The following is a 16175-nucleotide window of genomic DNA, read 5'->3' as shown; positions in this document are numbered from 1 at the left end:
GAGTTCGTTCTTTGCTCAGCTAAGATGTGCTTTAAACGAAAAGAATAATTGGTAAATAAAAGTCATGATTAGAGCTGTGACACGTTTAAGGCCCATATTGATATTTAAGAGTATAAAACGGTGCCTTTAAGTACATAGAGTGCCTTTTTTAATTAGCCTTTTAGGATAACCCTGGCTAATTTCTGATGGTTACATAAACTTCTTAATTTAATAATAAATTGTTTCATTAAAAAAAAAATGTATTTTCAATTCCCAATTTCTTACCTGCCTTTCTTTCCTCTTTCTACTTCTCCTTTCCTTTCCCATCCTTTTCTTTTCTTTCAGACACTTAACAACAAAAAACTATAAACTATTTCTTGTTAAATGACATGAAAACCGCACATTTTTAACAGTAAACATTACTCTACATGGAGAATAACTGTAATGTAACACAAATACAACAAAGACACTGTACTTTATACTTTAATTAAACATTCCTGTACTAATATATATATATATCTGTAATAAGCAGACGTCGGCCTCCTGTCCATCAGTCAGGCTCTAATCACAACGGCACATGATTGAGACTTTTAGCTTTTTACTAAACATTACGCTGTGCCCCAGTCAGCAGTCGCACTGTAGTTCAGGCCACCTGCAGGCTGAACTCCCCTCACTGTTAATCTGCTTGCTGGCATTAGCATACAGGCCTGTACTTAAGCATAATTAATGACTACATGCCAACACCTAAATGATGGTGAAGCAAAGGCTATAAAACACCTTCTGTGAGCACAACTCCACCTTTCACCTCACTCCGCGAGTGTGTTTGTGCAAGTGTGTGAACATTATGAGGCAATCAGAGGAAAACCTCATAAAGCAAACAGAATCAGTCACCAGAGTTGTTCTTACCAGCGAGGAACTTCCTCTGACTCATGAGCTTGTTAGATTTAAAGTTAAAAGGGTGGACACTGTCAATGTGAGGTGTATGTGTCGTATATACAGTCTGGGTGTATATACAGTACCATGGAAATACACACACACTCACGCACACTCACGCACACACACACACACACACACACACACACACACACACACACACACAAATAGACACACACAAACAAGACACCATGAAGAAGATCCATCTTGTTTGACACCGTGGTGGTGAATGGTTTCAGGTTGTAACATCCAAACAGAGATATCCTTCACCCAGACAACCAAACTGAACGCAGCCAATGACAACAGATGGCTGGATTCATCACTGGGATTCACAGTTCTGATTGGTTAATTAAATACAGAAGGGGGAAAAAAAAAAAAAAGAAGACCACTGCCAGTTTCTAAGTGTTCTTTTTTTCTGAGCTTGTCGTGACGAGCTGCTGCAGCAGGAAGTGTGTGTGAGTGGAAAAACGTAAAAAAAAAAGTTAAACGTGTGTGCCTGCAGTAATGAGCATGTATATTTGTGTGTGTTTTATTTATTTTTTTTTACTCGTCTGTGCTTACCTACGAGCGGCAAGGAAGCCAGAACCAATCTTGTTTTCAGAGCGATTTTCTCCAATTTTCTGTGATCCATCAAAAGCTCAAAATGGATTCCTATTCCTACGCAAAGGTGGCAGAATAAAACAGCCGTCGCTGTCGTTCTTTCCATCACCGTCTGCGCCCGCGTGCTCAGCTCTCGCACTAATTCAGACAGTGTTTTCATTTGTAAAAGGCAGGAGATGCACCACGTGAGCGAGACGAGAGGCAGTGTCAGTGTTGGTGCTGCTCAGCGAGGAGAAGGCTGCTCGTAAGAGCTCTCCTTCGTGGCTCCTTATTATAATATAAAAGGAGATTTTTATTTCACTGCCCTTTCTCCCTCGGTACGGTTGGAAAGCGGCTGAGGGGACGGGTTTGACCACAGAGGCTCAGAGCTGCTCGCACACACCTTTAAGGGATAATGCCACTTCAGTGCGTTCACGGTGCAAACAAATAGTCATTGTCTTCCCTTCACTTCCTTCACCTTGGCTGCCCTTCCTTTCATTCCTGTTTTCCTTGTCTTTTTTTCTCTATTTATTTCCTTTATCTCTTTGTTTATCTCTTTCTTTCTGCCTTCCCTATTCCTGTATTCCTTCTGCTTAATTCCTATTCTTTTTCCCTGCTTCCTTTCCTTCCTTTTACACTTCCTGTTTTCCTTTAATCCTCTTCATTGTATTTTTCTTTTCCTCCTTCTTTTACCAATCTTGCCTCCCCTTCCTTTTCTTAATTTCTTCTCTTCCATTTCCTCCTTTTTCCTTTCATTTTCTCTGCTCTTCTTTCCCTGCCTCTTTCCATTTTTGTTGTGTCCTTCCCTTTCTTTTCCCCTTTAATTTCCTGTTCTGTCTTCCCTTCCCACTCCCAGCTTCCTATTCCTTGCCTTTCCTGTCTTTGTTCTTCCTTTCCTTCATTTCTCCTTCACCTCCCCTTCTTATTTTATTCATTTCCCCTTCTTTTTCTTGTCTTCTCAGTTTTCATGTTTGCTTTTCTATCTTTTCCCCTTTTTTCCTTTCATTTATTTGACCTTTCCCTCTTTCTTTTCCCGACCCTTCGACCGTTCCCATTGTCACTTTCTTTCCCTTTCTTTTCATCGTCTTTGCTTCCTTGCTCTGCCTTTTCTTTTGTCTGTCTCATTTCCCTTCCATCCCATTTCCTCTAATTTCCTCTGGTTTTCTTTCCTGGTAGTTTGTTCCCCCCCTTTGGTCCCCTGTTTTACCATTTGTTTAATTTCCTTCACTTTCTTTTTCCTTCCTTTCCCTTTACCCATTCCATCCCCTATTTACCATTGTGTTTCCCTTTGTGTCCTTTCCTTTTTTTTTTTTTCCCATTTTCACTCTCTTTTATTTCCTTTCTTTATTTCCTTCCTTCCTTCCTTCCTTTGCCCACATCTTCCAAGCCTAATTCCTCCTCATTCCCTTTTATTAATTTCCTCCTTTCCAATTTCTCTCTCCTCTTTTTTCCCCTTTTCTTTTATCCTCTCATTTCTTTTTCCTTTTTCCTTTCCTACCTCTTCTATCTTTTCCTTACCCTCTTTTTCTTCTTTTCCTCTTTTCTTGTCTATTTTTCCAATCCCTTTCTTTTCTCCAAGCTGACGACAAAGACAACTCCACAGCGACTCTCTTTCTCTCCCCCTCGCTCTCCATGCTACCTCTTTTCGCCCCCTCTCTCTCAAAGTAGCTCTACACCAATTCTTACTTGCATTTGTCAAAGGTTATCTGCCTCATTGAACATACATTTTCGAGACAGTTATAAGGAGAAAGGGAGCAGGCAGGAGATAAAAATAACTGGGTTAGAGGGGAATAAAGTCGAGCTGAAGCCGCACAGAGAGGGAAAAAAGAGAGAGAAGGCGAAGAAAGAGAGACAGTATGAGACAAATACAATCTACTTCCCACATCAGAGTCGGAGTATCCGGGCTGTGCAGATGGTACGTGAGTGTGCGAGCGACTGTGAGTGTGTGTGTGTGTTTGTGTATGTGTGTGTGTGTGTGTGTGTGAGCGCGCTCCGTGCAGCCTGTATGGCAGAGCTGGGCTGCACCAGGCTGGCGTTGGCTGCGTCTAATTGAATGCTCATTGGTGTAATTGAAGCCTCTCAGCTCTGCAGCTCCTCGTGTTAAAGACTGGGACCAGATGTCATTCAGCTGTGTCACATCTCCTGCCAATCACTAATGCTCACTCGCTCTCTCTCTCTCTCTATCGCAGATGGAGGACCAACAGATCTCCAGATTCAGACACCGTTACTCACCCTCGGTTCCAAATCCCAGAGCCTATTTATCCGGGCGAGTGTGTGTTTGTAAGGAAATGTGTGTTTGAGCTCAACAGCAGAGTGAGCAAAAATTTAAATCAGCCACAGGGAAATTGCGAGGCACTGTAACTCAAGGGAACGCGACAGAAAAACTGGAGGATACATGACGGGGCTCGCCACTTTAAAAAACTCCCATCACACTCTGAGCTGTTATTGTTTCTTGGCAATTTCTTTATCCTGTTTCCCCGCGTCAACTGACTAAACAGCGTAAAATTAAGAGCTGACACCTTACTAAGAAACTCACAGAAGAATAGGAGAAGAAGAGAGAAGGAGGGAAGAACAGACAGAGTGTGAAGGCTGGAAGGAGGCGTAAAGGTGAGATGAAGAAACTGTGATTGAAGAGGGTGGGAGGTGCAAGAGTATCTGCAAAAAGAGGCTTAAAATAAATAGAAAAGAGAAAAGAGAGTGGTGAGAAAGAGGAGAAGAGTTTAATGGAAAGAGAGATGATGAGGAGCGAGTATCCACGGGTCTCTGAAACTCTTAAATAACCAAAATTTAAAGCCCTAAAATTATATTTCTTAAAGACAGAGATTTTATCTTGTTCAACATTTAATAGGAGCCTTCTTGGTATGCTCAAGGCTTAGATTAACACAAAACTGGGTTAATACAATATGCATTTTTTATTGCATCAGCTTCCCTTTGGAGAATTGGACTGTCCCTTACCACTTTATTTCCTATTTCCTTGTGTCCTTTTCGTATTCAACCCATTTAGAGTTTGAGGACATTCACTGGCTGCATTTAATGCACAATAGGCTGATTTTATTGGCTTTATTTATTTCCTTCTTTAAATTGGCTTTAAACTGAGGTCTTGTATCTATAAAAGGCTTGAGTTTGCCTTGAACCTGCAGATACTCTTGAAAGGAATTATGGAGATGCAGATGAAAAATCACAGGGACCCTCCACAGTGAGAGAGCAGTAGATGGCGCCAGCCAGCAGTACAAGATATCCACCAAAGGAGCCCACTTTAAACAATTTTCTCCACTCCCTTTTTCTCTTTCTTCCCTCCTTTCTCTGATTCATCCATCCCTGCAAAGCCACGGTGCCACTGTTACACGCCCAGGGCACAACTCTTGTCTGGCCTCATTAAAAGATCAAGACAATTCTTAGCAACAGTTAATAAATCTTCAGGGCAAAGATCTCTCTTTACTCTGCCACGCGAGTTCATCTGTTATGCTCTTTGGTCCTCTTTTAGAAGTCTGTGAAAAAAAAAAAATAACAGAGAGGCGCAACAAAGAGTCTATTGCCGTCGTATATCGTGGTTTCAGGGGAGTGTATCAACTGTTTTTTGACTCACCGGCCATCTGCTGGATCCCGCTGAAGGCTCCTAGGTTTCCAGAGGAGGTTGCCTGCTGAAGCAACTGATGGCAATAAAGAAAGAAAGCAAGAAAGAGAGAGGAGGAGAAGTCAGAGAAAAAAGAAGAGGGAGAAACAAAGTGAGCTGGGTGTATAACGAAAGCTTAATACATGTCTATACAATGCTACACTGGGAAGCTAAACTCGTAATGAGCGGGTTAGCAATGTGGTTTTTGCCTCAGTGCTCGATGAGTAAATGAGCTGCTAATATAGTTTGATCTCTCCTCTAAGCAAACACTGTTTGTATTCCACCATGATTCTTCCAGACAAGTTGAGCATGAAAGCTCTAATCTAGCCGACTAATTAGATTCCAAAACAAAAGTGGAATACTGATGCTGTCAAAAACTCATCCTTCAAAGACTTGAATTAACAGCAAATTAACATCTTGTTTCTATTGTGTGTGTCATTTTTTTTCTTCTTCCAGAATAGAGCTTAATCTTTTCAAAAGACTGAGAAAAGGGATTGAAAGAGCATAAAAATCTGGGAGCCCAATTCACAAAACAGTTTTTATCTCAAATGTTTTTTTTTCCAAAAATAAATCAATATCCAGTAAAGGAGGGATGTTTGTCTGAGCTCTGTTTTCCCTCATTGAATAGACAGGTGCTAATTGCACTTAGGATCAAACAAATTGAGAATCGAATCCCAGACTTTTGAGATGTGTTTTTTTTTTTTTTTTTGGGCAGTTAATTTAGAAACTGAAGAGCAATGAGTCAAAGGTTAGTGCCGAGACTTTCAACAAGAGGAGTCCTGTGAGTATGAGGCTCTGGAAAGGCAAAGGACTGCAGGGACAAAGGGAGAGAATGAGGTTTCTGAACCCTACTTTATAACAAATAATAATCAACACATCAACCAGAGAGGCTCAGATGTTGTGCACCTGAGCCTCTACGGCAGGATTTCTCAAACTGGGGATCAGTGGACTCCCAGGGGTTCCATACTGTCCAAAGCCAAATAATATATTTGTTTAATCCCACACAAAATTTAAATTTACCACAACTTCAAAATACATTCAAACAATTACTGTAAACACTCTCAGCTACTGTTTCCATTGTCGCTGTTCTGTGAAAACCATGTATCTCCAAAAGGTAAATTCTTCATGAGCTGAAAGAAACCTTGCTGCTTTTAGCTTTGTTAGAACAACATTGTGCTGTTCATCTAATGGGTTTCTAAATGATTTATTTAGCTTAACAAGTGTCAAACAATAAAAAAAACCTACTTCAGTTTAGGTGAACCAAATCTGGAGATGCAGTAGTTTTCATTGAACAACGAACATTTGCAGCATAGGAAAGAAGTCCAAAGAGGTCTGTAAATTATATTTATATACCACTAAATGGTTTTGTCAAGTACATATTTGAAGGAAATGTTCACTGGACACTTTTTCAGTCCATAAAGTGCTACGCTCTTGTAGCAGACTGAAAGGGCAGACGGCTGGAGTTCTCATCCGTCATGTTGTTAGGTTAAAGCCACAAAACCACTTTGGCTAGGGTTAGGGAAAGATTGTGGGTTTGGTTAAATATTGAAAGAGCAAATAACTCCTGTCCCATGACCACAATCTTTCCCGAACTTTAACAGAGACTGCTTTGAGTGGCCGTAACATAAGCAGAAGATGTTTCTCATGTTTTAGCTGACAGGGAAAACAAGTGGAAAATGCAATCAGTGAATGTTTGGACTTATGTTCATTAAAAAAACATCTCCTCACTATAATTTTAGATTATTTAACAATTTCATCCAGGCAGAATTACATTTCTTTCAAAAAGGTATTTGCTGTAGCAAATTAGTAGCACATAAAGGATAGTTTTTAGGAGCTAAAGATTACAAAATTGTTATTGATGATTGATTATTACTTTGAAATCTCGAATTTGTCCTTGCATTGAGAATTTCATGACAGTTTTTCATGGTCTAAATAAGAGTGAAATACAGGAAAAGACGCCGTATTAGTGCATCTTTTTCTGGGTGGAGATATTAAACATATATTATTGGCTTCTGGCAGCCACAAACCCCATTCAGAGACCTCATTTCCTCACTAAGCTGCAATCCCAAGAGGAGGATGGAGGAGAGGAACAATGACAGGGCTAAAGAAGGAATTACAGAACAAATGGAAGAAGGGAGGGGGAAACAGGGGGCCAGTGAGAGTATTTGGGGATTTTTCAAGTTGGATGTTTTCGATTGGGGCACTGACTGCGGCGGCGTTGGCCATGGGGCTGCAGTAAGGGGTGGAGGAGGTGATGGTGGAGGTGGGCGACGCGGCGGCTCTCCTTACAGCCAGATACTGCGGGGTGAGGCCGCCCAGGCCCGTCAGGCTCCCCCAGGTGGTCGCACTGTTGAGCTGCTGCATCTGCTGCGCCAGCTGCTGCTGCAGACGCCGCTGCTCCTTGTCCTTCTGCGTGTCGGCGAACTTCACCACGATGGGAGACGAGCAGCCCTGCAGGGGGGAGGAAGAGGAGGCGGAAGGAGGGAGAGGGGGAAGAGGGGGAGAGATGAAAAAGGAAGATGAGAGGAGAAAGATGAGGAAAGGAGAGGACACAAGACAGGAGAGAAGAGGAAGGGAGTGGAAAAAGAAAGAAGAGAGGAGAGGGAAGTAGAGAGAGAGAGAGAGAGAGAGAGAGAGAGGAAAGAGTAAGTAGGAAAAGGAAGAGAGGAAATGGAAAGACAAGAAGGGAGATGAGAGAGATAATGGTTAAAGAGGAGACAAGAAGAGAGAGAAGGCAAGAAGAGGAGGATGAGGAAGAAAGGACAGGTAAAGAAAGGGGGGGAATAGGAAAAAGAAGAGAAAAAGGGAATCAGGTTTGTGCACACACTTAAAAAAAGTAAGTAAAATATACAGTGGTAGCAGGTAGAAAACACACCTTCACATAAAGATGATTAATATATTGTAATGAAAGCAGGAAAATTAAGGTTTTAATGATGGTGGGGGAAAGGACACACACACACACACACACACTTAGAAGGACTCACAAGAGTACAGTAACACAAGACCAATCAACACACATCTTTGTATTAAGAAACTTTACATCAGCAAAGAGAGCAAAAAGAAATCTATTCTTAATTAAAACTGTCTTATAAAATGATCTCTCTCTCTCTCTCTCACACACACACACATTCAGTGACACAGGACACACACACACACACACACACACAGAGTCACACAGGAAACTTGACTCTAAAGCCAGTGGGCTTTCTTCTTTCCCCCACAAGGGCTCAGTTATCTCTGAGTCCAGAACGGTTTCACCAGAAACAGATTTCCTGAGTTCTCCAACTATTTCATCATCTCATATGAAGAGAGACTTGATGTGTGTGTGTGTGTGTGTGTGTGTGTGTGTGTGTGTGTGTGTGTGTGTGTGTGTGTGTGTGTGTGTGTGTGGAGAGAGAGAGAGAGAGAGAGACATTGATTGGGATGACCAGAAAAGGGTTGAGAGGGCAAGAGGAAGATTTAGAGATCTGGACAATCAGCTAATCTAATTGTCCAAATTTTTATTCCTCAGAGAAGCAGTGTGTGTGTGTGTGTGTGTGTGTGTGTGTGTGTGTGTGTGTGTGTGTGTGTGTGTGTGAGAAAGAGAGAGACAGAGAGAAAGAGATGAATGAACAGTCACACACAAAAAATGATAAAAAAAAAACAAAACAACGCTCCGGATGAAAGTTGCAGCGACGGCTGAAACACAATGAAGCTGAAACGAGTCATAATATATCACACCACACCATTACTCACACGCTGCAATCAAAGTCTAACTAGGGGCAAATCCGTTCGAAACAAAGGCAATCTGCCACAGGAGAATAAAAACCTTTTGATTGAAACATTTAGTTTGAGGCACGATCCGCACTCGGCGGGGGAGAGGAGGGATTTGGCTACTTTGCAGATAGCGCAGCACGCAGTCGGAGCTGTGATATATGTCAGGTGTGTGCGCGCATGTGGATGAATGTTAAGTGTGACTATGTGTACACATACGTGTAAGTGCATGTGACAGAGGCTGTGGCTCAGTATGTATGATTCAGTAAAATCTTCAAATCAACTCCTTTTATCAGAACTTATACTGATGATCAGAAAGTTTGGAATTATCATACTTCCCAGCATGCATCATATTTGAATTCAAACTCTCAAGAAGTCTTTCTTTTAGTTTAAGGAAACTTTAATGATGGAGGCTTGTTTTGGGTCTTTCCTATATATATATATATATATCTTAGTAAGGCTGCATCTAATCACTTTTTTATTTATTATTTTATTCATAAAGTGTCAAAAAACTTTTAAAAATGCCCTCCAAGAAGTTCCCAGTGCCGATGGTGATATCCTCATATTTCTTGCTGTCTCCAAAACTCAAATATGTTCAGTTTACGGTGATATAAAACAGAGAAAAGAGGCACATCCTCCCATTTTAAAAGCTTGAAGCAGCAAGCTCTTAGCATGCCAGATAAATGACTTAAACAATAAAACAATTACCAAAATTGTTGTCAAATAATTTTTAATGATTCAATGATAAGAGCAATTGTCACTAGTTATTTTGGATTCTCATTAAGACATAATATTCCCTTTAGTCTATATCCCTAGTCTTTACCTACAAGTTTCATCAGCTAATTGATGGCGAATTAAAGCTGACAGCACAAGCCCTCATGGTACCACCGCCATTACATTAAGAGCTACTCTACAGGAAGATAAAATATAATTGCAAAGCAAACAGGACTATCATCTCTTGACAATATGACATCAAAACCGTCGGCCGCACTTAATATTTTTAAGTTTAAGTGTCAAGTTCATTTAACAAGCAGTGAAGCATTTTTTTGTGCCAAAAATCGCACCTTTAACTCAGCATAACTTTCCATGGTGTCGATTTTTGCCAGCATCCACAGTTAACTCACAGACTCAGTGGCGACATTACACTTTCAGTCTGAATCTCCCAGAGCATGATGGGAACTGTAGTGCTAAAACTCTAAACATATTCATCTCAGACAGGGAATGAGAAAGTCCATGAATGCTTTTGTGTCCTTGAACCTGTACAAATGCCGCTCACATGCCGAATATTGGCATTTCTGAGTATCCAAACTCATCCTGAAAATTATAATATGTAACACAGCTTGCTAAGATATGCAGTGACAATGCAATAAGCCTGCACATAAAGAGAGTGAAAACAACCTGAGGCATAATTTAACCAATGTTCAATTTTAAGGCTGACGCTGAAACCGCTTTTCCACAGTGTACCTGGATGCTTGTCCGTGTGTGTTTCCGTGTGTGTGACCAGACAACCCCTCCTCTGTGGGCTGGGGCTCGACTTTATCAGCTGAATGAGCATGTCTCCTGTCTGACGGCGACTCGGCCATATTTACTCCGCTTCTCCACCAGTCATTTTCCCTCTTTATTCTGACCGCCGACAGATAAAGGAGAGGAGACGATGGGAGAATTGCATTCGGAGGGAGAGTGTCAGTCTGAGGCCGCGCCGCTGCAGTCGATTCCCCTTGAGACAGGAGCTCCCTATCCCTCTCTGCTAAATATCTCATTACTCCAGCTGACACCCAGCGAGCAGGGGGAAATGCAGCCCAGAATGAGAGTCCTGCCCTGGGAGAGGGGCCGAAGGCGAGGGGCCTCTACACTTGCTGCTGGTTCTCACTGCAAACTGGGAGGCACTTTAAAGTTTTTCAGGCGATTGACTGGTTGGTCAACTTTGCCCTTAAATGATGAAAACACACGGAGGGAAATTGGCAGCTTTTGCCATCTGTTGGTTTCGCTCAAAGAAACAAATCATCGTTGATTTTACCGTAGGGGCATTTTTAATAATTCATCATAGATTAGTAACAGCTTGAACTTTCATATATCAAACACTGTGTGACTATAGTGCTAATGAGCCACGAGTGAGATGAAACAACATCACTGTCCATGGAAAACCATGTATTTCTAAATGAGGTGGTTTTTTAGTTTTCACAAAAGCCAAAGGGTTACATGCTTCTTTAAAACATTATGCCCATGATTTTCACAAATCAAACCCCTTTTTAGACTATTGTCTGCAATAGCAGAAATTCTGTAATGACCTCTCTATATAGTAGTTTTCATGGTAAGTGGCGGAGTCCGCCATTCCTGTGGTAGATTCAAATTGCCTTCATAAACAGAAGGGATTTCCAGGAAAGGATGCAGCATACAATCCAACATTACTGTTTTTAATTGGACCTCACTATTGCCATATCAGAGCTGGATTAAGTTACTGCTAATGCTGCTGCTTCACAAAGGTTACCACGTTTTAAAGTTTTTTTGACAGCAGATCGGTTTTAAATATTGCAGCAAACATAGGTAAAAAGTCCTGCTGTTGTGTGGAAAACGTGTGCAGAATCAAATCAGATCGAGGCTACTCATACTATGATGGAAAAAGTCAAATTATTGACCGGGTTCTTTATTAATACACCATGAGTTTGTTAGGCTGCACTGCAAACAGATACACCAGTTACTTTTTTGATGTATTTTTGACAAAGTTGCTTCTTCTGGGTGTTTGCTGCAGTGTTGACGGATAAACCAGGACTGAAATCTTTAGGATTACAATTTTAATAAGCAAGAGAGAATGAACTCAGAGAAATATGAGAAAATATGCTTATAAACCCATTCCATTAGCTTAAAATAGGACTTTGTTTTCTGAGTTTCTGAGCTCACAATTCAGATAACTCCTGCAAAAATCTGATGTACAGTATATTTAGATTTTCTAAAATGAACAGCCTCTGAGTCACTTTTCTAAAGCACCGAAGGCAGGAAGCACGTGTTATCACCGGACTAGGAACTTTTTTGGTCCATTTTAGAATATCTGACAAACTAATGGTTATAGGTATTTGTTGCTGATGGGCGTCTGTGAAAACCCTGCCGCTGGGCGCAATTACACCTCATGTTGTGTTAAACTAAATTTGCAATCCATCTGATTTGCTTTGAATTGTCCACTTTTGAACACAAACAGCAGGGGGCAACGTGATGACTTCTCCTCTCTATGGGCACCAAAATATTTCATGAGACCCTTGTAGATTGTTAACACACAAGAATATTCTGAAGTTATTAATAAGAGACGAATAATGCTATCTCATAAGAATGCTAATTTGTTGTCATAAAAAAGTTGTTACTGTTTTGTCCTAAATGGTCTCTGATTTCATATGTTTTTAAAATAGCATGTCATTAACTCGATGCTGGTGGTGTAGCATCGATTTCTTTTTGATGCTATTTCAGTATAGTGATATTTAGCTGCAGACCGTCTCCCCTGTTGCACAACTTTCACATCTTAAGAAAATAAAGTGCTCGAAGTCTCACAGGAACCTTTCTCACCAGGAGATGTTTCTACAGGGAAAACACTCCTCTCTGTTATTTTTGTCTGTTTCTTACAATGTTTGACAAAGCTTCTACACAAAAATGCCATACTTGGATACATATCTTTACATCTTTACATGTCTTTAAGTTTGGATCATTGAAGGAACTGAGATATGGATGTCATTATTTAGCAGGCTGATTGTCCCTTCCTTTAAAAGTCATCCAATCACATTTCTTCTGTGCTGACATCACACTACACCTGTGATTGACAGACAGATCTTTGTAGGCTGACAGCGTGACAACCTATAGTCTCTCATTACACTGCAGACATGGCAATAAGCACCTGGCATAATTATAGTATCTAAATGTATAATTATATAATTACACCATATGGATCATTTGTCATGCGGTGAAAGTACACCTCAGCACCTTCTTCCGGCTGTGATTTGACCTCGTCTCACTGTCCACACACAAGAAAACTCCAACTTTTGTCTGTGACAGAAGTTACAGACTTGTGATCGACTTAACCAGGAGTTCACTCAGCTAATAAACCCGACTACACTCCCTGAAGCCAACTCTCTGAGACAACCGTGAAGAGAGTTTTACACATCGCTTCCCATCTTTCCCAAAATGCTTAAACGCACACGCGCATACTGAACTTATAAGCTCCGGTCCGATTACCTTGAAAATCAATCTCTCATAGCTTTCAAGAGAGTTTATGTGCTCTGAACCTTCTCCATTTCATCTGCTTACCACTCACATAGTCTTTAAATGTCAAACCATGTGATCTTCAGCTACTAACGGGAAAGCAGGAGGCTCTGTTAACTAAAGAGTTTGCACGCCAAGTCTCTGTACTTGGTGTGCACATTGCTTCAACCTGATGTCCCAAAAACACTTTGCTTACAAAAACTTTCACTTTCACAGACAATTACATACTTGGAACTATGCACTGTTCAAATCCACCATGATTAAATCTTAACTGAAGCCTGTGCAGTGCTAGAATAGGTCCAAACACTTCAAAGGCAGCTGTTTGAAATCCATATTTCTACAGAAGTATGTAGTAATGTATCACTAATACTAATAAAGTTACATGGAAGGTTGCGCAGAATACCCAGCCGGCATTACAATAATACATCACCAAGTGTGTACAGTATCGTATTATATTCACATAGTTAAAACAAATGTTGAAGTTAAATACAACAACGCCATTCAGTCTTTATGAAGGTTAAATTTTCAAGAGAGGTACTGAGTCAACTTTATACTCAGTTTAGACATTGTAGTTAGAATTGTACTGTGCTATTTCTAATATTTTGCCCAATGTCAGTGAGTATAACATGATACAATTAACAGCAGCACAAATGGCAGTTTATAAACTGATCAAAAAGTTGAAAGTAGGATTTATTTCTGGACTGCATTAGACTATACATAACTGAGTGTTCTCGCTACTGGCAACTGAGGGCAAATACATGAGTCAGATGTGACTAAATACAGTAAAGGTGAAGTGAAGTAGCGTTGGCTCGTGTTAAACAACCGCCACTGCAGATGAAATGCTTGCAGATGAGGTTATGTATTAAAGTTTTATTCACGTTATGTTTAGGTTTAGTTGTGTTCCTCTAACTCTTTACCATGTTACCTGGAAGTTATAGCACCGAGAGGAAAGTAACAAACGTTCCGATACCTGAATAAAATTAGGCTTTTTCGGGGTTTGACCATTGTTAGAAATATTAGGGATAATGTAAGTACACAACTCCAGTTCTAGGTCTAGTTTTAAAGTGGAAACGTTATGTATTGTAAGTCAGACTGACTATGACTGTTTAAAAACCAGTGGGATCATCCACCCTTACATGGTGTCTGGTACAACCATCAGCCCCTGATTAATCTAATCTAATATTTTCTTTCTGTATCTGTCTCCTCTCTTCACTACAGTTGACAGATGTGTTTGTTCACTATTTAAACAGACACTGCTCTGTTTTCTTTCATGCTCTACTTAAGCTCCTGTCTACATGCGCTTGAACGCTTGTGCATTCATGGCGGGGGTGTGTGCGCATGCAGCGAGGGCAGGATAATGTGCAAGTGGGCCTCCAGTGTCATGTGGGGGGAAAAAAAGAAAGGTGGAAACAGAAATCAGTGTTGATGGAACGCTGCACAGGGGGAACTGAGCGCTAAATGAGTATTTATAAAGGGAGTGAATAATGTAAAGCACAAATCAACACAAATGCAACACAATGAAGCCAACCCACTTCTCTCCTTGTGTGTCTTTAGAGGTTCGACAGTGAATTACCTGTCTCGCTCATATCCACTTTCATTACGGCCTGACATTCAGCGAGCATGTGTGTTCGCGTGAGAAGTGTGTGTGTGTGTGTGTGTGTGTGTGTGTGTGTGTGTGTGTGTGTGTGCTAGCGTGTACCTGAATGTCACAGCGTAATGAGAATGGATATGACAGTGACAGGGCCATCAACGAATGGACAGCCCGGGCCGCCTCCCTTTTTCCTAGTGACATGCGGTGCGTACGTGCCGGGGATCACACACACACACACACACACACACACACACACACACACACACACACACACACACAAACACAAACACGCAATCTTGCCCTATCTAAGACAGTGGGGTGCAATAGAGCCAAGACAATAACCAAACTCTATTTACCAGACCTCATTCCCTCATACGGACCCGAAGTAATTACTTTTAAATTGCAAAACTGAGGAACATTAACAAACGGTTGCGGCAATTTAGGTCCGCCTGGGGCTAGACAGCTTGTTTTCAAATGGAAATGAAGGTATTTTGCCATTGTCCACTGCAATATCGTTGTGTTATGGTTTAAGGCTTTTTTTTCCTGTGTGCCTGATAAAAGCAAGGGACACTGGCAGTGTTTACCAGGCCCATTGTGGCAGACGACTGCTCAGAGCGAGGATAATTCTAGCTTAATACTAACGCTGTCGGAGGAGAGTGTCACTCCTTCTACTCAGAAAGACAGACACGCTGCTGCTGCTGCTGCTCGGCCACATAAATCAACACAGACACTTCACTGATATTCGCAGTGGGACAATATAAACAGAAAATCCCTGCTCGCACACACACACACACACACATGGACAGATGGAGGGAGGAGCATGCGTTTTCCCCATGTCAGGGTCACAGCACATCAATGGCATCCATGATTATCATGATCAGCTCTAATGAGGGGGCTACGGGGGTGAACGCCACTCGTCTTTTTCCTTTAACACAGCCTGTTATTACCACTTTTTGTCTCCCTCTTTGACTCAAGCGTACATGCACTCACGCTCGTCTTATACCATGTAATTCTCTCCCAATCACAGCCCTGTCATCCTGCCCTGTCACCGGCCTGACAATGTTGACAAGGGCGCCCCAAAACCGGTGGAACACAAAGGAGCTGTCCCCGGCACCGCCGGGTTCGCTGTGCAGCTGATGAGGTCTGTAATACCACCTACCCATTGTGTCAAAGGTGCTGCTTTTTTGTCGCGGTTTTGAGACCTTACCAAAGTTTGTCCTAGCTGGAAACAGAAAAATCACCGATTTCATCACGTCAGCAGGGAGGAAGAAAACGAGAGGAGCCGTCTCAGAGTGTGTAACGTTGCTGGCTTTTATGACACGTATGTAAAATGTCCATAATTGGTTAATTTTTATTTCATCTGTTTCTAATCTTAGCTTGCAAGGCACTGGTGACACTCTTTGCTACTTCCAACACATGACATGCGTGGATACATTACTGTATGCTTGGCACGGTCAGAGAAAGAAGTTTCTGGCGTTGTGATCG

The 16175-nt window shown here is 41.4% G+C and overlaps 1 protein-coding gene across 24 annotated transcripts in view; it reads right to left on the bottom strand.

The window, feature by feature from the left end:
• celf2 (cugbp, Elav-like family member 2) overlaps nt 1–16175 on the bottom strand; it is an 82722-nt gene that overhangs the window by 19213 nt on the left and 47334 nt on the right. For 13 of the 24 annotated variants that reach the window (XM_051392987.1, XM_051392971.1, XM_051392972.1 and 10 more), the window contains exons 6-7: nt 7394–7555; nt 5078–5141 (exon numbers count right to left, since the gene is read on the bottom strand). In XM_051392987.1, the coding sequence (XP_051248947.1) occupies nt 5078–5141; nt 7394–7555 (226 nt within the window). Of the gene's footprint in view, nt 1–5077; nt 5142–7312; nt 7556–16175 lie in introns of all 24 variants that reach the window. The other 11 variants (XM_051392964.1, XM_051392967.1, XM_051392966.1 and 8 more) reach the window with 1 other exon arrangement.

The sequence above is a fragment of the Dicentrarchus labrax genome, unplaced genomic scaffold, assembly GCF_905237075.1.
Source record: "Dicentrarchus labrax unplaced genomic scaffold, dlabrax2021, whole genome shotgun sequence".
NCBI classification, from domain to species: domain Eukaryota; kingdom Metazoa; phylum Chordata; class Actinopteri; family Moronidae; genus Dicentrarchus; species Dicentrarchus labrax.
The sequence above is the reverse complement of the archived record's forward strand: the minus strand, read 5'-3'. Positions and strand labels throughout refer to the sequence as shown.